The sequence below is a fragment of the Hypanus sabinus genome, chromosome 2, assembly GCF_030144855.1.
Source record: "Hypanus sabinus isolate sHypSab1 chromosome 2, sHypSab1.hap1, whole genome shotgun sequence".
NCBI lineage: Eukaryota > Metazoa > Chordata > Chondrichthyes > Myliobatiformes > Dasyatidae > Hypanus > Hypanus sabinus.
Window position 1 is genome coordinate 185161251 of NC_082707.1, and position 20923 is coordinate 185182173.

Here is a 20923-nt window from a genome sequence, read left to right on the forward strand (position 1 = left end):
TCACATGTACATGGTGGAGCTCAAATCTTGAACTGGTCTGTAAATCACACGCTAAACCCACGGTCTGCATGAAAGCACACACCACCTTCCGAAGGTCGCTCAAAATCTATCTTAAGAAAACAAGCTCTCCCACAGGAGTACTGGTCCTTCCTCCTCTAAGCCATTCATCTGCACAAAGCTCCTTGTGCAACAGGGACAGCATCCTCCACCATCTTTCCTCCTGTATTCTCCCAGCTCTCGCAAACAAAGACCTCCTCACCCAGCGTCCTGTTGGAGGGTCTCGGCCTGAGACGTCGACTGTACTCTTTTCCATAGATGCTGCCTGGCCTGCTGAGTTCCTCCAGCATTTTGTGTGTGTTGCTCGGATTTTCAGCATCTGCAGATTTTCTCTTATAGGTGATATGTACGACCAGGTGAAGAGGAAAGTGAGGGAGTGTGGATAAGCTAAGGTGGGAGGTGATGGGTGGAAGAGGTAAAGGGCTGAAGTAGGAATCTGATAGGAGAGGACAGTGAACCAGAGGAGAAGAGGAAAGAGGTGTGAACCAGAGGGTGCTGGGCAAATGAAGAGAAGAGGAGTGAGAGAAGTTGAACTGTTGCTGTCAGGTACGGGTTCCCAACCTGGGGTCCATGGACCCTTCAGTTAATGGTAGGGATCCATGGCATAAAAAAACCATGTGAACACCTGATTGAAGGGATGAAAATCTAAAATTCTGGGGATAAGCCCTCACCTCTGCAAAGCAGTGAGACTTTTTACATCCATTTGGGAGAAAAGATTGAAGGCAACAAGGTTGTGCATGGTGCAACAGGGTGGGAGCCACTGCTCCAGTGAGCTGGGTTTGATGCTGACCAGCTCTACCACCTAGTGGAGTGTACGTGTTCCTCCTGTGACAGAGGCAGGGTTTTGTTTACACAGTGTGGTAGGTGCGTGGATCACACTGCCAGCCCGGTGGTAGAGGCAAATATATTGGAGGCTCTTAGAGAGGCACATGGATGATAGAAAATGGAGGGCTATATGGGAGGGAAGGGTTAGATTGATCTTCGAGTAGGATTAAAAGATCGGCGCAACATAGTGGGCAGGGAGCCCTGTTTCAATGCATTGATGATAATAAATACAATGAGTTCAAAGCAGCAGAAAGGTGCAAAGATTGTAGTGCAATCTGAAGTAGAAGAAAAAGAAATGCTAATGTGCAAATAATGGAATAACCGAGAAGGATAGGATGAAGAATCTGAGAATGTAACAGCATCACCAGCAAGAGGGTGTGAAAGAGGTCATTGTTTCAGAAGTCAGATAGCAGTGGCGAAGAAGCTGTTCTTGAGTCTGGTCATCCTGTATCTTCTCCCAGAAGGTAGGACAGAGAATGGCCTGGGTGGCGGTCATCCTTGATGATCATTGTCAGCCTCCCGAAGCCAGGCACAATGATGGTGGAGTGGACGAAAGGTAGTCAGTGTAAACAGGTGGCATGTTTTCAGTGGGCTGAAGTGCTTCTTTTTACATTGTTTCTCTCTGATTCCAGATACCTACGTTAGCTTCTGTCTAAATTTAGACCCTGTATTCTCAGGAGTGTGACAACTATGGGAAAAGATGGCGGTGCGACGGCAGGGCGCAGCGGCCACTTCAGTATGAATATCTGCTGTCTGTAAGTAGGGGCCGTGCACAGTCCTGATTTGATGGAGACGGATGTGAGAAGCACGGAGGAACATCTGGTGAAACTTCTGATATGCCTGTTTCGCTGCCGCTGCTACAGTGTGATCGGAAAAATCTCTGAGAGGAAGGCCCCATCCTCGGCTTTGCCTGTTGCTTGGTGGCCAGGGCCAGGGTCAACGCGCTCGGCAGAGATGGTGTTCGGTGCTCGGTGTCGGAGGGCTGGTCGGAGGCTCGAAGTTTTCGGATGGACTCAGAGTTGGCTGTGGTCGGGTGCTTCCAGAGGTTGCATCAGGAAGTTTTGCCGCGTTGGAGGTTCATGGCAGGAAGAGTCTTTCTTCCTTCTGCCGTCTGCGTGAAATGATGGGCTATCAGGGACTTTGAGACTTTTTTTTTTACCGTGCCCATGGTCTGCTCTTATCAAATTACGGTATTGCTTTGCGCTGTTGTAACTGTACGTTATAATTATGTGGTTTTTGTCAGTTAGTCTTGGTCTATCTTGTGCTTCTGTGATATCATACTGGAGGAACATTGTATCATTTCTTAATGCATGCATTACTAAATGACAATGAACAAGGACTGAGTGTCCTCCTCATAATCTAATCTAAAAGAATATTACACTGCAGCATGGCAGGCACTGTTCAGTAGTCTTCTTAATTTGTTTTTCTAGAGTTACATAAACTGGTACTGGCACTTCCCAAGCAAATCTGTCTAACAACTTATTGTACTGTTAGACCATAGAACACCAGCACAGTGCCCAGGATATTGTGCCAACTTTTTAACGGACTCAAAGATCAATCTAACCCTTCCCTCCCACGTTGTCCTCCATTTTTCTTTCATCCATGTATACATGTAAGAGTCTCTTAAATGCCCCTAATGTATCTGCCTTAACCACCACCGCGGCAGAGTGTTCCATTCACTCGTCTCTCACCGTATATAAACAACCCTACCTCTGACATCATGCCTTCAATCACCTTAAAATTATAAATTTCTGCCCTGGGAAAAAGGCACTGGCTGTCCACTCTGTCAATGCCTCTAATTGCCTTATACAGCTCTGTCAAGTCACCTCTCATCCTCCTTCATTCCAAGGAGAAAAGCCCAGAAGACCCAGCTGGTCTTTCATTGCTGTAGTTTAGACAGCTTGAAATACACAGATCACAGCAAGGCATTCACTGTAATCAAGCAAAACTAGGAGTTCATAACCACAGGAGATTCTATAGACACAGAAATCTTGAGCAACACACATAAAATGCAGGAGGAACTCGGCAAATCTGGCAGCATCAATGGAGGGGAAAAAATAGTTGACATTTTGGCCCATACAGATGAAGGGTCTTGGTCACAAACATTGACAAACTAGGGCTTTAGTGGTTCTCATAGCTTGGGGTGTTTTGTACTCAATGGATCTGATCTTTGGCTGCGTACATTACCTTTGCCTGTAGTAATATATTCTGCATTTTGCTATTACTTTGTCATGTGATGAAATGATCTGTACAGCAAGAAAAGCTATTTTTTTCCACTGTACCTCAGTACGTGACAATAATTTGCCAATTACCAGCACTCATTAAAGTATTCCCCTCACGCTTCATTAATCCAGATACTGATTCATTTATTTATCACATGGACATCAAAACATACAGTGAAATGCATCATTTGTGTACACAACCCACACTCTGTAAGGATGTACTGGGGGCAGCTTGCAAGTGTCACCACACATTCCAAAGCCAACAGCATGTCCTCAATGTTCAATGGAAAAGTTGGATGTAAAGCAGTTTGAGATGTCCAAGTGAGAAGAAAAATGCTACAAAACTTTAATGTCTTCAATTTGTGTTTAAACTTTTTTTTATTCCATGAATAGTAGATTTGTAAGTTAATAACCATTGCAAATCTCTCTCTGGTTCTTTGCTAATTGCCGTCAGAATTAGAATCGGGTTTATTACCACTGACATAATTGTGAAATATGTTGTTTTGCGGCAGCATTATAGTGCAATACATAAAAATGACGATACATTACAATATGAAATATTCAAAAAAACTAAGTAGTCCATAATAGTGAGGTAGTGATTATGTGTTCAGAAATCTGGAGATAGAGGTAAAGAAACTGTTCCTAAGAGGCTAAGAGCGCATCCTCGGGCTCCTGTACCTCCTCCTGGATGGTAGTAATGAGATGAGGGCATGTCCTGTCTGGTACCGATGACATGGGTAGGATGGGTGACAAGGTCCTCCAAAGTGAGTTCAGGGACTTAGATGCTGACTTAAAGGACAAGAACTCCAAGGTTGTGATCTCAGGATTGCTACCCGTGCCACATGCTAGAAAAGCTAGAAATAGGAAGATTATACAGATTAACATGTGGCTAAGGAGTTGGTGTAGGAGGGAGGACTTAAGATTTTTGGATCAATGGACTCTCTTCCAGGGAAGTTGGAACCTGTACAGAATTGAAGGTTTGCACTTGAACTGGAGGGGGAACTAATACCCCTGTGGGATGGCTTGCTGGTGCTGCATGGGGGGGTAGGGGTTTAAACTAGAGTTGCGGTGGGGTGGAAACCAGAGTGCCAAAACAGACAGTGGAGTGGTTGTGGAGAAAGATGTTGTTAATCCTACATGCAAAATCAGGAATCAAAATGCTGAGCACAGAGGGAATAATGTTCTAAACTGTGTATATTTCAATGCTAGGAGTATTATAGGAAAGGTGGATGAGCTTAGGGCATGGAATTATGACATTGTAGCCTTTGGAGAAACTTGGTTGCAGGAGGGGTAGGACTGGCAGCTCAAGGTTCCAGGGTTCCGTTACTTTAGATGTGATAGAATAGGAGGGGTTAAAGGGGAGGGGTGGCATTACTAGTCGGGGAAAATGACACTGCAGTGCTCAGTCAGAACAGACTGGAGAGCTTGTCTGGTGAGGCTTTAAGGGTAGAACTGAGGAATTCAAAAGGTATAATCTTGTTAATGGGGTTATATCATAGACCACCCAACAATCCATGAGATTTAGAGGAGCAAATTTGTAGAGGGATCACAGACTGTTGCAGGAAACATAAGGTTGTTTTTAATTTTAAGTAGATGATTTAAATTTTCCACATATTGATTGGGACTCCCATTCTGTAAAAAGCCTGAATGGGAAAGAGTTTGTCAAATGTACTCAGAAAGTTTCCTTAATCAGTATTTAGGACCCAACTAGAGAGAGTGCGATACAAGATATCCTATTAGAGAATGAGACAGGACAGGTAACAGAAGTCTGTGTAGGGGGACCCTTTGCATTTAGTCATCAGAATGCCCTTAGTTTCAAGGTAATTGTGGAAAAGGATAGGTCTGGTTCTCATGTTGATTCTAAATTGGAGAAAGACCAATTTTGATGGTATCAGAGAGGATCTGGCAGGTGTGGTATCACTCCCCAACTTTTCCTACGCTACATCAACGACTGTATTGGTGCTGCTTCCTGCACCCATGCTGAACTTGTCGACTTCATCAACCTCCAACTTCACCCTGCCCTCAGATTTACCTGGTCCATTTCCAATACCTCCCTCCCCTTTCTCAATCTCTCTGTCTCTTTCTCTGGAGACAGCTTATCTACTGAAGTCTTTTATAAACCGATGGACTCTCACACTAACCTGGACAGTACCTCTTCCCACCCTGTTACTTGTAAAAATGCCATCCCTTTCTCTCAGTTCCTATCTCACCGCCACATCTGATCTCAGCATGAGGCTTTTCATTCCAGAATAAAGGAGATGTCCTCCTTCTTTAAAGAAAGGGGCTTCCCTTCCTCCACCATCAATGTTGCCTCAACCATATCTCTTCCATTTCACATATGTCTGCCCTCACTCCATCCTCATCTACTGCCCCACTAGCCTCCATGTCCAGCACATAATTCTCCATAACTGCGGCCATCTCCAACAGGATCCCACCAGCAAGCACATCTTTCCCTCCCTCCCCCCAGCTTTCTGCTTTCTACAGGATTGCTCCCTATGTGACTCCCTTGTCCATTCGTCCCCCTCACTGATCTCCCTCCTGGCACTTATCCTTACAAGCGGGTCAAATGCCACACCTGCCCCTACACCTCCTCCCTGACTACTATTCAGGGTCCCAAACAGTCCTTCCCGGTGAGGATACACTTCACCTGTGAGTCTGTTGGGTCATACGTGTGCGGTGCTTCCGGCATGGTCTCCTGTGAGACCCGACAGAGATTGGAGACCGCTTCGCTGGGCACCTACGTGCTGTCCGCCAGAAAGAGCGTGATCTCCCAGTGGCCACCCATTTTAATTTCACTTCCCATTCCAAACATGTCAGTCCATGACATACATGTACTGCCCCAATGAGGCGACACTCAGGTTGGAGGACTGATACCTTATATTCTGCGTAGCCTCCAACCTGATGGCATGAACATCGATTTATTGATCTTCCAGTAATATTTAAGAAAAATTTGGATGGTTACATGGATGAGAGATGTATTGGGGGGGGGGCTATAGTACAGGAGCAAGTTGATGAGACTAGGCAGATTAATGATTCAGTACCAGACTAGATGGGATGAATGGCCTGTTTCTCTGCTGTAGTGTTCTAATACTCTGTATGTTGTGGGCAGCCTGGAAGTTTCATCATGTTGCTGGCACTAACATAGAATGCCCACAACTAACTTACCCTAATTCATGCATTTTTGGAATGTGGGAGAAGACCAGAGCATGTGGAATTTGGAAAGGAAATTTTCAAACCTGGGGCTGATGCAACTTCAGCACACAGCTACCAGTGGTGAAGAACATTCGGGAAAATAACAGGAACACAGAAATCTGAGCTCAGTGAAAGGATAAAAGACAAGTTAATTGGTGCACAAGCCCAGGACGATAGGTATATAGAGCTTGATGCAAGTTGGGACTTTGGGTTTTGGGCGTACTCTGGTTGATGATGTTGGGAGACTGGGAGACCACTGTAGTTCTGGGATTAAGGTGCTTGGTACCAATTGTGTCAAAAGTCATTAGGTGCAGAGAAGAGCAAGCTCTTCCAATCGCATGTTGAGGCTTGTGACTGAGGTGGATTCCAGGGGTAGAATTTCTTTGTACTTCTCTGTTCTTCCTGATATTCTCCCTGCTACTGACTACCATTGGAAAATTCTGTTTTAAACAACTGCTTTGTTTAAGTACATAAAATAAACTGCGTTCTGCTCCATTGATACTTCCCAGGTTCCCTGCCATACTCAAATCTGCTTTGAGCCGTTGCTGCCCCCAGCAAAAAGCCTCTAGTGAGTTACAACTTCTGGCCTTTCTCCTTGAGGCTTTCCTCATTGATAACAGAGGGTAATTAAAATTGCTTTGTGTGTTTTGAAAGGCCCATCAACACCCCCTACGGTTTAATAGCAGGCACATTTAGACATTGAGTCAATAAATCCAGAGAAGTACCTTCCCTTGACATCGTTGCCCATATAAAGGCTTGTAAGTGATGCTCCATCTATAAATGTCAAGATCCTGAAAGAGCTGAAATAGCCTTCATTAATGGCCTTATAATTATCTGGCACTTGGTGCTTTATCTATTTAGTAGCTTTTTTTTATGGTTCTGATTCCCCTTCATTCAGTGCAGGATGTGAAAGCTGTACAGTTGTCTGTACAGCTCTCACTCCTAGACCTGTTAGTCCTCCCCTCCCCGATGCACTTCCCAATTCAAGTCGATTCTGATGGGATGTGGGCCCGGATTATGTGAGGTGTTGCACTTGTGAGAGGATGAACCTCTGCTGGACTTACATGAGCGGCTGGGTACTGAAGAGTGCAGTAGGACAGAGGGATCTGAGAATGCGGATCCATGATTTCTTGTTAGTGGTGTCACAGATACATAGGGTCGTGAAGAAAATTGGCCTTCATAAGTCGAAGGATTGAGTACAGGAATAGGGATGTTATGTTGAAAATGTATAAGATGTTTGTGGTGCCTAATTTGGAGTATTGTGTGTAGTTTTGATCACCAACCTACAAGAAGGCTGTCAGTAAAACTGAAAGAGAGAGGAGGATATTTACAAAGATGTTGTCAGGACATGACGACCTGAATTATAGGGAAAGGTTGAACAGGTTAGGACTTTATTCTCTAGAGCGTGGGAGAATGAAGAGAGATTTGATAGAGGTATAGAATGATGAGGGGTTTAGATAGGGTAAATGCAAGCAGGCTTTTCCCACTGGAACCAGAGGACATGGGTTAAGGGTGAAAGGTGAAATGTTTAAGAGGAACATGAAGGGGGAATTTCTTCACTTAGATGGTGGTGAGAGTGTGGAGTGGACTGCCAGTGGAAGTGGTGGATGTGGGTTCAATTTCAGTATTTTAAAGAAATTTGGATAGATACAATAATGGGAGGGGTATGAAGGGCGACGAAGGGTGTAAGTCAATGGAACTAGACAGATTAATAGTTTGGCACGATGGGGAAGGGCCAGTTTCTGTGTTGTGTTCTATGACTCTGACTATTTATTTCCCAATCTCCTGCCATCTTTACACAGACAGTGGTGGGGAGCATAGGGAGATGATCCACATTCTCGCTTTCTTCCCTGTTCTTTCTAGTCAAAGTGTCTTGTCCAGAAAAGTCAGCTATTTCTTCCTTTCTGTAGATGCTGCCTAACCTGCTAATTTGTCCATGTCGATCTTGGTTTTCAGCATCTGCAGAATCTCCTTGGTCTTTAGTGATGTGCTATGTCCACACTAATCATCAGCTACCAATATTAACTCAGAAATCAGATTTACTATCACTATTAGTAGATACACGGGCACGTAGCAGCTTGAGCATTGCTATTACAGCGCCTGCAACCCAGTTTCAATTTCATCGCTGTGTGTAAGGAGCTTGTACCATGCAAGTTTCCTCCAGATGCTCTGGTTTCCTTCTACATTCCAAAAACACTTATGGGTTAGGGTAGGTAAGTTTTGGGTATGCTGTGTTAGTGCTGGAAGCATGGTGATACTTGCAAGATGCCTGAGACACAATCCTTGGACTGTGTTGGTTATTGATACAAACACATTTCACTGTGTGTTTTGATGGACTTGTGACAAATAGAGCTGATCTTCATTTTACTCATGCAGGGACTCCAAACTTAAAAACCCTGGAGGCTAATCCAGAAGAATTGGTGAGACAAGTGAAACCTCAGCTTTTAATAAATGTGTATGAGGAAGAAACTGGTGCAAATCTCTCTTTGAACTGCAGAAAACGATTATCAATTTACATTTGAAATTCGGTCAGGGTTACATTAAAGCAAATAAAACAGAATAATTTCTTCCCCAGCAAATTTCACTCAGAATCCATTTTATCGCTTCAGATTCAATAGTAATGAGCTTCCACTTGCCACAGGCTTGGCATGTACATGGTAATCTGAGAACTGATTATTCCTACAATGTCCTTTTGTAGGAATCTGTTTAATCTGATCAAATAATGCTTGGACCATGAGATCTTGAATATGGAGCAAACTAGTGCAGATAATTGAACAGAAATCTTATAAGGGGCTCAGTAGCTACACTGTCTTAGAACATAGTACACCAACTCTATGATCAGTCTAACACTAACCCTACAGTCCTCCATTTTTTTAATCATTCATTTAAGAGTAACTTAAATGTTCCTAATGTATCTGCTCTACCACCATTCCAGGCAGGATATTCTGTGCACCCACCACTCTCTGAAAAAAAAACACCTCTGATATTCCCCTGTATTTTCCTCATATCACCTTAAAATTATGCCCCCTAGTATTAACCATTTCTGCCCAGGGAAACAACACACACATTTTCCCCCTCCCCCCCCAACTTTCAAATCTCTTACTATCTTTCCTTTCAGTTAGTCCTGACGAAGGGTCTCGGCCCGAAACGTCAACAGTGCTTCTTCTAATAGATGCTGCCTGGCCTGCTGTGTTTCACCAGCATTTTGTGTGTGTTGTTTGAATTTCCAGCATCTGCAGATTTCCTTGTGTCTGCCCAGAGAAAAATGTTTTTTGGTTATCCACCCCATCTATGCCTCGTATCATCTCGTACACCTCTATCAAGTATCTTCTCATCTTCCTTCATTCCAAAGAGAAAACCCATAGCTCATTCAACCTATCTTCATAAGACATGCTCTGTAATCCAGGCAGTATCCTGGTAAATCTCCTCTGCACCCTCTTTATAATAACCCTTTCTGTTTAGCAGAACAAATGCCATGCCTGTCCCAACACCTCCTCCCTCACTACCATTCAGGGCACCAAACAGTCCTTCCAGGTAAGGCGACACTTCCACTGTGGAACCATCTACTATATACCCCCCACCATTTCCCATTTGATTTTCCCTCTCTCATCTTATCTCCTTACCTGCCCATCACCTCCCTCAGGTGCTCCACCCCAACTTCTTGCTTTTAGCTTCTCATCTTTTTTCCAATCCTCTTGAAGGGTCTCGGCCCAAAATGTCGACTGTGTACTCTTTTCCATAGTACAGCCCGGCCTGCTGAGTTCCTCCAGCATTTTGTGTGTGTGGCACATTGGCACAGCAGTTGGCACAATTGCTCTACTGTGCCAGTGATCACTGAATGGAGTTCAGTTCCTGCCACTCTGCTCTGGTTTCCACCACATTCATTAAAGCAATGACACAAGTGCATTTCACTGTATTTTTCGATGTACGTATGGCAAGTAAAGCTTTTTAAAAAATATATGTTAAATCTTTTTCAATGTAGTTTGGGTGGTGCTTTTGCTACTCTGTACATCTGCTGTTTTTCAGCATAGCTTTACTTTCCTGCTTGTGCCGTTGAAGCTGACCTAAAAACTAAGTTATTTCTTGTATTTTGCCTTCAACTCATTGTCTGACAGATTATTGTTGGTGGCCACTCTGTTTATTTATCTTTCGGCTCCTGTTTCATGAAGACAATTCTTTATTGATCTCATGTGAATAAATGATCACTGAGGAGCTTTGGAATGAGTCGTCGCCGATCCTTTATATGATGCTTTTAGAATACTACATTTCAAACTGTTAAGACCTCAAATTTATCAAACTTTTGTTTAACAGAAAAAGCCACTTTGCATTATATGGTAACTAATTTTCTCTGAGTCTGCACAATAGACGAGAATGGATTTCATCAACTGTGGAATACACTTGGTGTCTTAAGTTTACTCAACTGCTTGGTTTAAAAGAGAAGCATTTCAACAATAATAGTTCATATCTCTTGGCAACATCTTAAATAGACTTGCCAGAAAAGAATTGCTCTTGCGAGTAGGAATATGGCAGAAGATTCCATTACTAAAATACTTGGGGAACCCTGGAGAATGAAAGGCACTTTAGAAATCAAGGCTTCGTACAATCAGCAGTAGTGTTTCATAATTCATGAGTGACATATTGAAAGGTTGAATGTGCCTTGGCTTTTAAGAACCTGAAATATATGAGCAGAATTGGGCCATTTGGTCCATCGAGTCTGCTCTGCCATTTTATCAAGGCTGATCCAGTTTTCCTCTCAGCCCCAATCTCCTGCCTTCTCCCCATATACCTTCATGCCCTGACCAATCAAAAATATATCAACCTATGTCTTAAACATACATAAAGACTTGACCTCCACTGCTGCCTGTGGCATAGAACTCCACAGATTCTTAAACTTCTGGCTAAAGAAATTCTTCCTCATCTCCGTCCTAATAGGACACCCCTCTATTCTGAGGCTGTGTCCTCTGATCTTAGACTTTCCCACCATATGAAACATTCCTCTCCACAACCACTCTATCAGGGCATTTCACCATTTAATAGGTTTCAATGAAGTCACCCCTCTTTCTTCTGAGTTCCAGTGAATATAGGCCTGGAGCCATCAGAAGCTATTCATATGACAAGCCAATCAATCCTGGAATCATTTTCGTGAACCTCCTTTGTACTCTCTCCAGTTTCAGCAGGTCCTTTCTAAGATAAGGAGCCCAAAACACAATACTCCAAGTGAGGTCTCGCCAGTCCTTTAAAGTTTCAACATTACATTCTTGCTTTTATATACTAATCCTCTTGAATTGAATGCTAACATTGCATATGTCTTCCTCACCACAGACTCAACCTGCAAATGAACCTTCGGGGAATCTTTCACATGGACTCCCAAGTCCCCTTATCTCAGTTTTTTGTATTTTCTCTCCATTTAGAAAATAGTCAACCCTTTCATTTCTTTGACCAAAGTGCATGACCATACACTTTCCAACACTGTATTCCATCTGCCCCTTCCTTGCCCATTCTCCTAATCTGTCCAAATATTGTCTGCACTGTTGTAACTATATCTTAACTATAACTATATGTAACTATGTGGTTCTATGTAGGTCTTGTAGCTTTAGTTTTTGGTTTGTTGGGTGGTAGAGTTGGTCTCTTGACTTGGTGTGCCTGGGTAGTCTTGTTTTGTCTGGTGGATTTGGAGCTCCTTTCTGGGGAACACGCTAAGATGGTAGCACAATATTAATATGCAGCAGCCTCTCCGGACTCTGGATTTGTGGATTACTAAACATTATGTGGATTTTCTAGTGTAGTCTGTTTTGTCTAATGCTTTTGTGATATCATTCTGCAGAACATTGTCTCATTTTTTAACTGCATTGCATTTGTGGTTTCTAAGTGACAATAAACTGAAACAGAACTGAACTGAAGTCCTTCTGTAGCCTCTCTACTTCCTCAAAACTACCCGCCCCTCCAACTATCTTTATATTGTCCGCAAACTTTGCAACAAAGCCATCAATTCCATCATCCAAATGATTGATATATAACGTAAAAAGAATCAGTCCCAACACAGAATCTTGTGGAATACCACTAGTTGCCAGCAGCCAGTCAGAATAGGCTCCTTTTATTCCTTCTCCATGCCTCCTGCCAATCAGCCACTGCTTTATCCATGCTAGACTCCTTCCTGTAACCATGAGCTCGTAACTAGTTAAACAGCCTTGTGTGGCACCTTGTCAAAGGCCTTCTGAAAATCCAACTACATAACATCAACCGATTCTCCGTTGTCTATCCTTCTTGTTACTTCTTCAAAGAATTCCAACAGATTTGTTAGGCAAGATTTTCCCTTGAGGAAATTTATTTTATAATGTGCTTCCAAGTATCCTAAAACCTCATCCTTAAAAATTGACTCCAATATCTTCGCATCCACTGAGGTCAGACTAACTGGCCTATAGTTTCCTTTCTTCTGCTCCTCTCCTTTGAAGAGTGAAATGACATTTGCAATTTTTCAGTCTTCCAGAACCTAGTGATTCTTGAAAGATTATTACTAATGCCTCCACAATCTCTTCAGCCACCTCTTCCAGAACTCTGGGGTGTACAGCACCTGATTCAGGTGTTTTATCTACCTTCAGACCTTTCAGTTTCCCGAGAAACTTCTCTTGTTATTGTAACTTCATACACTTCATGCCCTTTGACAGCTGGAACTTCCACCATACTGCTAGTGTCTTCCACAGTGATGACTGATGCACAATCCGCTATTTCATTGTCCCCCATTACTAACTCTCCAGCATCATTTTCCAGCTGTCCAATATCTACTCTTGTCTCTATTTTAAACTCTATGTATCTGAAGAAATCTTTGGTATCTTCTTTAATATTATCGGCTAGTTTACTTTTATATTCCATCTTTACCTTCTTAAGTTTTTTAGTTGCCTTCTGTTGGTTTTTAAAAGCTTCCCAATCCTCTAACTTCCCACTAATCTTTGCTTTATTATATGCCCTCTCTTTACTTTTATCTTGGCTTTGTCTTCTCTTGTTAGCTCTGGTTGTGTCATCTTTCCTTCAGAATACTTCTCCCTCTTTGGGATGTGTATATCTTGTGCCCTTCGAATTTCTTCCAGAAATAACAGCCATTGTTGCTCTGCCATCATCCCTGCCAGAGTTCTTTTCCAATCAACTCTGGCCAACTCCTCTCTTACCCTCTGTAATTCACTTTCCTCCACTGTAGCATTGATACATCTGACTTTGGCTTCTTCTTCTCAAATTTCAGGGTGAATTTGATCATATTTTGATCACAACCATAAAGGGTCCAGAGTGAAGGGACTCAGAATGGACCAAATGGTAAAAAAAGTAAAGATCACTTGCAGTCAGATTGTCAGGAAGGGCAAGCAGGTGATGACTTAGTTGCAGCCAACAGGCTGAGTATCAAAATATTAGGGATGTAGAATCAGAAAGGATAGAAAATACAGTGCAGAAGGTGTTGTATCTAAATGCCTGAAGTATAAGAAATAAGGTGAATGATCTTGTTGCAATATTACAGATTGCCAGGTATGATGTTGTGGCCATCACTGAATCATGGTTGAAGGATGGTAGTCGTTGGGAGCTGAAGGTTGCACTTATATCGGAGGGATAGGAAGGTAGGTGGAGGGTTTGGTGTGGCTGTACTGGTAAAAAATGACATCAAATCAGTAGAATGATGTGATATAGGATCGGAAGATGTTGAATCCTTGTGAGTTAAGTTAAAAAAAATGTAAGGGTAAAAGGACATTGATGGCAGTTATATACAGGCCTCCCAACAGTGGCTAGAAGGTGAACCACAGGTTACAACTGGAAATAGGAAAGGCGAGTCAAAAGGGAAATGTTGTGGTAGTCATGGGAGACCTTAACATGCAAGTCGATTGGGAAAATCAGATTGGTAATGGATCTCAAGAGAGTGAGTTTGTTGAATGTCTAAGAGATAGCTCTTTCGAGCAGTTTGTTGTTGAGCCTACTAGGGGATCAGCTATACTGAATTGGGTGTTATGTAATGAACCAGAGGCGATTAGGGAGCTTAAAGTAAAAGAACCCTTAGGAACCTGTGATCACAATATGATTGAGCTCAGCTTGAGATTTAATAGGAAGAAAGTAAAGTCTGATGTAGCAGTTTTTCAATGGAGTAAGGGAAATTGCGGTGGTATGAGAGAGGAGTTGGCCAAAGCAAATTGGAAGGAGCTGCTGGCAGGGATGTCACCAGAGCAACAATAGTGTGCGTTTCTGGAGAAAATGAGGAAGGTGCAGGACATGTGTATTCCAAAATGAAGAAATACTCAAAATGGCAAAATAGTACAACCGTGGCTGACAGGGAAGTCAAAGCTAATGTAAAAGCAAATGAGAGAGCATATAACAAAGCAAAAATTAGTGGAAAGATAGAGGTTTGGGAAGTTTTTAAAAACCTACAGAAAGCAACTAAAAAAATCATTAGAAGGGAAAAGATGAAATATGAAAACAAACTGGCAAATAATATCAAAGTGGGTAGTAAGAGTTTTTTCAAGTATGTTAAAAATAAAAGAGAAATGAGAGTGGATATAGGACCACTAGAAAATAAGGCAGGAGAGGTAATAATGGGGGACAAGGAGATGTCTGCTGATCTAAATGCATATTTTGTGTCAGTCTTCACTGTGGAAGACACTAGCAGTATGCCTGATGTTGTAGTGTGTGAAGGAAGAGAAGTGGGTGCAGTTACTGTTACAAGAGAGAAGGTACTCAAAAATCTGTAAGACCTAAAGGTACATAAGTCACCTGAACCAGAGGAACTGCACCCTAGGGTTCTGAAAGGGGAAGCATTAGAGATTGTGGTGGCATTAGAAATGATCTTTCAAAAATCATTGGTGCCAGAGGACTGTAAAATTGCCAATGTTACTTCACTTTTTATGAAAGGAGAAAGGCAGCAGAAAGGAAATTATAGACCAGTTAGCCTGACCTCAGTGGTTGGGAAGATGTTACAGTCAATTGTTAATGATGAGGTGATGGAGTACTTGGTGACACAGGATAAGATGGTACAAAGTCAGCATGGTTTCCTTCCGGGAAAATCCTGCGTGACGAACCTGTTGGAATTCTTTGAGGAGATTACAAGTAGGACAGATAAAAGGGATTCAGTGGATGTTGTATATTTGGACTTTCAAAAGGCCTTTGCCAAGGTGCCATACATGAGGCTGCTTACCAAGTTAAGACCCTATGGTATTCCAGGAAAGTTACTAATATGGTTAGAGCATTGGCTGATTGGTAGGAGGCAGCGAGTGGAAATAAAAGGATCCTTTTCTGGATGACTGCCAGTGACTAGTGGTGTTCTGAAGGGGTCAGTTTTAGGACCACTTCTTTTTATGCTGTATATAAATGATTTAGATGATGGAATAGATGGCTTTGTTGCCAAGTTTGCAGATGATACAAAGATTGGTGGAGCCTCAGGTAGTGTTGAGGAAACAGGTGGGATGTAGAAAGACTTAGATAGATTAGGAGAATGGGCAAGAAAGTGGCAAATGAAATACAATGTTGGAAAATGCATGGTCATGCACTTTGCTAGTAAAAATAAATGTGCAGACTTATTTTCTAAACAGGGAGAAAATCCAGGAAGCTGAGATGTAGAGGGACTTGGGAGTCCTTGTGCAGAACACCCTGAAGGTTAACTTGCAAGTTGAGTCAGTGGTGAGGAAGCAAATGCAATGTTAGCATTCATTTCAAGAGGTCTAGAATACAAGAGCAAGGATGTGATGCTGAAGCTTTATAAGGCACTAGTGAGGCCTCACCTTGAGTATTGTGAACAGTTTTGGGCCCCTCATCTTAGAAAAGATGTACTGTAGCTGTGTGCTACACGCAGCGCTAAAATTTCGACACGGAGTCGGTAACTGCAGTCGAAGGAAAAAACTTTATTCGAAATCCTCAGACTCACTTTTAAGCCTCCCTCAACCTGCCCCCCGTGGTGCAGAGGCTCCAAAGCTCTGTGCTCGCAAACCCCCGTAGGCTATCTAATTGTGAGCCAGTTCGGATGTGCCAAGAAATGGGTCGCCACAGTACTGGCATTGAAGAGGGTCCAGAGGAGGTTCACAAGGATGATTCCAGGAATGACAGCATTATCATACAAGCTGACTTTAGCTTCTCCTTCTCAAATGTCAGGGTGAATTCAATCATACTATGATCACCTCCCCTAAGGGTTCTTTTACCTTAAGCTTTCTAATCAATTTTGGTTTATTGTACAAAACCCAATCCAAAACAGTTGATCCGCTAGTGGGCTCAACCACAAGCTGCTCTAAAAAGCCACCTCATAGGCAATCTAGAAATTACCCCAACCCCAACCTGATTTTCCCAATCTACCTGTATATTGGTCCCCCATGACTATTGTAACATTGCCCTTTTGGTATGCATTTTCTATCTCTCATTGTAATTTGTAGGAAACATCCTGATGCACCATCAATAACTCTCTGAGACGTGAGGCGAGATATCGGCTTTTATTGACTGGAAAAAAGAACAAGCAGCAATTGACCACCATGCTACATCCTGGAGACTGAGGGCAGGGCTCAGGCCCCAATCGCCTTTATACCGGGGTCTGTGGGACGAGCTACAGGAGTAGTCAGCAGTGGGGGCATGTCCAGATAGGTATATGTAGTTCACCACACATCCCTATTACTGTTTGGGGATCTTCTTACCCTTGAAGTTCCGTAGATCTATCCACAATGATTCAACACCTTCCAACCTTATGTCACCTCTTTCTAATGATTTGATTTCACTTTTTTACCAACAGAACAATGCCACACAGTCTGCCTTCCTGCCTATTCTTTCGATACAATGTGTATCCTTGGATAGCATGATTCAATGGTGCCTGTAACACCATACCTGCCAATCTGAAAATGTGGTGCAAGTTCATCTACCTTATTCCATATACTGAGCACATTCAGATACAACACCTTCAGACCTATATTCACCCTTTTTGATTTTTGTCATACCATGCTCAAGCGTCTGCTTCCTCACTCTGTCTGAGGTCTTACCAACATCTGCCTCCGCAACCTCTCCACTCTGGTTCCCATTTCTGGTTCCCACTCTGGTTCTGGCACTCTGGTTCCCATTTCCCTGCAACTCTAGTTTAAACCCCACGGTGCAGCATTAACAAACCTTCCCACTGGGATATTCGTCGCCCTCCAGTTTAGGTGCAAATTGTCCCTTCTGTAGGTCCCACCCTCCCTGGAAGAGAGCTCAATAATCCAAAAATCTTATGCCCTCCCTCCTACACCAACTCCTTAGCCACGCATTAAACATTAAACTAGTTCCAGCCTCACTAGCATGTGGCACGGGAGCAATCTTGAGATCACAACCCTGGAGGTCCTGCCTTTTAACCTAGCACCTCACTCCCTGAATTCCCTGTGTAGAACCTCGGCACTTATCTCACCCATATAATTGGTACCTACAGGGACAACAACTTCTGGCTGTTCACCCTCCCACTTAAGAATGCTGAGGGTTTGATCGAAGACATCCCAGACTCTGGCATCCAGGAGGCAACAAACCGTCTGGAAATCTCATTCTCACCTGCAGAACCTCCTGTTTGTTCCCCTAACTAACGAATCCCCTATAATCACAGTGCGCCTCTTCTTACTATTCCCTTAGGATCCACAGAAGCAGACTCAGTGTCAGAGACCCAACCACTATGACTTTCCTCTGTTAGGCCATTCCCCCTGCCACCCCTCCTGATAGTATCCAAAGTGATATACCTATTGTTAAGGGGGATGGCCACAGGGTACTCTGCACTGGCTCCTTAACCCCTTTCCCCTTTCTGACTGTCACCCAGCTTCCTATGTCCTGCACCTTGTGCGTAATTACCTCTCTGAATGTCCTTTCTATCACCGTTTCAGCCTCCTGAATGATTTGGAGTTCATCCAGTTCCAGCTCCAACTCCTTAACGTGGTTTGTTAGAAGCTACAGCTGGATGCACTTCTCTTTGGAATGATGGAGGATGAGACTGAGGTGGACAAGAAGCATAGATCGAGTGGACAGCCAGGGACTTTTATCCAGGGCGGAAATGGCTAACATGAGGGGGCATAATTTTAAGGTTTCACAAGCACGAGAAAGTCTACAGCTGCTGGAAATCTAAGCAACAGACACAAAATGCTGGAGGAACTCAGCAGGCTGGGCAGCGTCTACAGAAAAGAGTAAACAGTTGATGTTTCGGGCCAAGACCCTTCACAAGGACAGGAAAGGAAGGGGAGAAGTCAGAGTAAGAAGGTGCAGGGGAGAGAAGGAAGAAACATAAGGTGGTAGGTGATAGGTGAAACCAGGAGGGGGTGACGGGTGGTGAAGAGCTGGGAACAGACAGACAGACATACTTCATTGATCCCGAGGGAAATTGGGTTTCGTTACAGTTGCACCAACCAAGAATAGTGTAGAAATGTAGCAATATAAAACCATAAATAATTAAATAATAATAGGTAAATTATGCCAAGTGGAAATAAGTCCAGGACCAGCCTATTGGCTCAGGGTGTCTGACACTCCAAGGGAGGAGTTGTAAAGTTTGATGGCCACAGGCAGGAATGACTTCCTATGACGCTCAGTGTTGCATCTCGGTGGAATGAGTCTCTGGCTGAATGTACTCCTGTGCCTAACCAGTAAGTTGATTGGTGAAAGAGATGAAGGGCTGGAGTAGAGGGAATCTGATAGGAGATGGTAGAAGACCATGGGAGAAAGGAAAGGGGGAGGAGAATCAGAGGGAGGTGATGGGCAGGTTAGGAGATAATGTGAGAGAGGGAAACAGGAATTGGGAATGGTAAAGGGCAGGGGGCAATTACTGGAATTGCAGGAAGGGAGATAAGGTGACTCTGACTTCTCCCGTATCTAGTGCAAAACGTGGACTATTTAACTCTTTACTATATGTAATACCTTGGTTTATATTTTTATTGTTATGCTGTATGTATTTCATTTTGGCAGTTCTGTAAGAGCAGCTTGTTTTCAGCTTGTTTGGGTTATTGTTGAAGATAAGGGATGAGGAGAAATGTGTGCCATCGGATTAGGATGGTTGAATTTAGGGGAGGTTTCTCTGATGAGGGGCACTTTGGTTGGGCTTGGGGCTTTTGTTCGAGAGGAGATGAAGAGGAAAGACGCAGGAGAGAAGAGGTCGTAGGATTCGACCTGGAGCGGGACTGTGATTCGATGAAGCCTGGGGTGAGATCAATTGAGGATCAGTGACTTGCAGAAACTGTGAGCTCCAACTTGTGCACATTAGAATGTTTTGTTAAAATGGGCCCTTTTTTGTGTTCTTTCCTTTACTAACCCTTTAGTCAAATTAAGAATCATAAAGATAATCTTTTAGTTGTATGTGGTGTACTGTCTTTTACTTCGTGCACTAATTTGTAACAGGGTGGCGAATTACACAGCATCCACACAAACAGGGATTTGGGGTTGGATTGAGTGCGCCTCAATCTCATGGGTTTGGTGGGGCTGGAGGTTGCCTTCCCTAGACTTATGCAGCCCAGGAAACCAGGGAGTTTCACATATATACTGCTTGGCCTGCTGAGTTCCTCCAGCATTTTGAGTGTGTGATTGGAGGAAAGTATAGGAGGAGTGTCAGAGGTAGGTTTTTTTCATCAGAGTGGTGGGAGGACACACTGCCGGAGTGATGTTAGAGGCAGGTACATTAGGGACATTTGAGAGACTCTTAGATAGGCACATGGATGAAAGAAAAATGGAGGGCTATGTAGGAGGCCAGGGTTAGATTGATCTTAGAGAAGGTTAAAAGATCGGCATAACATTGTGAAATGAAGATCCTGTGCTTTGCTGTAATGTTCTATGTTTTAAATTAATGCTTTTTAGCTGAACCTTTAGTCTGCAGGTAGAAACATAGTAATACAGTGCAGTAACTGGCCCTTTAACCCACCGAGTCTGTGCCGGCTATTAACCACTCATACTGGCTGGATTACCATCTGGTATGGAGATATCAATACTCAGGATCAGAAAAGCTCCATCACGGGCACAACCCACCACACCAATGAGATCTTCAGAAGGTCAAAGTCAACATAACTTTTATTATCGAAGTACAGGTGCCCCCCTTTTACAAAGGTAGAGCATTCCTATGAAACCTTTCTTAAGCTGAAATGGCATAAAATGAAGAGCCATTAATTTATATGGGAACAATTTTTGTAAAAGCGAAAATCCTGTTTGTAATGTGAAAATAACCATATACCATATAACAATCACAGCACGGAAACAGGCCATCTTGGCCCTCCTAGTCCGTGCCAAACCCTTAATCTCACCTAGTCCCACCTACCCGCACTCAGCCCATAACCCTCCACTCCTTTCCTGTCCATATACCTATCCAATTTTACCTTAAATGACACAACTGAACTGGCCTCTACTACTTCTACAGGAAGCTCATTCCACACAGCTATCACTCTTTGAGTAAAGAAATACCCCCTCGTGTTTCCCTTAAACTTCTGCCCCCTAACTCTCAAATCATGTCCTCTAGTTTGAATCTCCCCTACTCTCAATGGAAACAGCCTGTTAACGTCAACTCTATCTATCCCTCTCAAAATTTTAAATACCTCGATCAAATCCCCCCTCAACCTTCTACGCTCCAATGAATAGAGACCTAACTTGTTCAACCTTTCTCTGTAACTTAATTGCTGAAACCCAGGTAACATCCTAGTAAA

General features: G+C 43.2%; 1 protein-coding gene across 8 annotated transcripts in view; it reads left to right on the forward strand.

Annotated features, from left to right (window-relative positions):
* Nucleotides 1-20923, forward strand: part of efcab11 (EF-hand calcium binding domain 11) — a 140956-nt gene that overhangs the window by 38809 nt on the left and 81224 nt on the right. For 3 of the 8 annotated variants that reach the window (XM_059961319.1, XM_059961318.1, XM_059961278.1), the window contains one exon: nt 1560-3869. The exons of 3 other annotated variants lie outside the window; for them this stretch is intronic. In XM_059961319.1, the coding sequence (XP_059817302.1) occupies nt 1560-1641 (82 nt within the window). In that variant the 3' untranslated portion in view covers nt 1642-3869. Of the gene's footprint in view, nt 1-1514; nt 3870-8672; nt 10522-20923 lie in introns of those variants that run through there. 2 more of the 8 variants (XM_059961298.1, XM_059961307.1) reach the window with 2 other exon arrangements.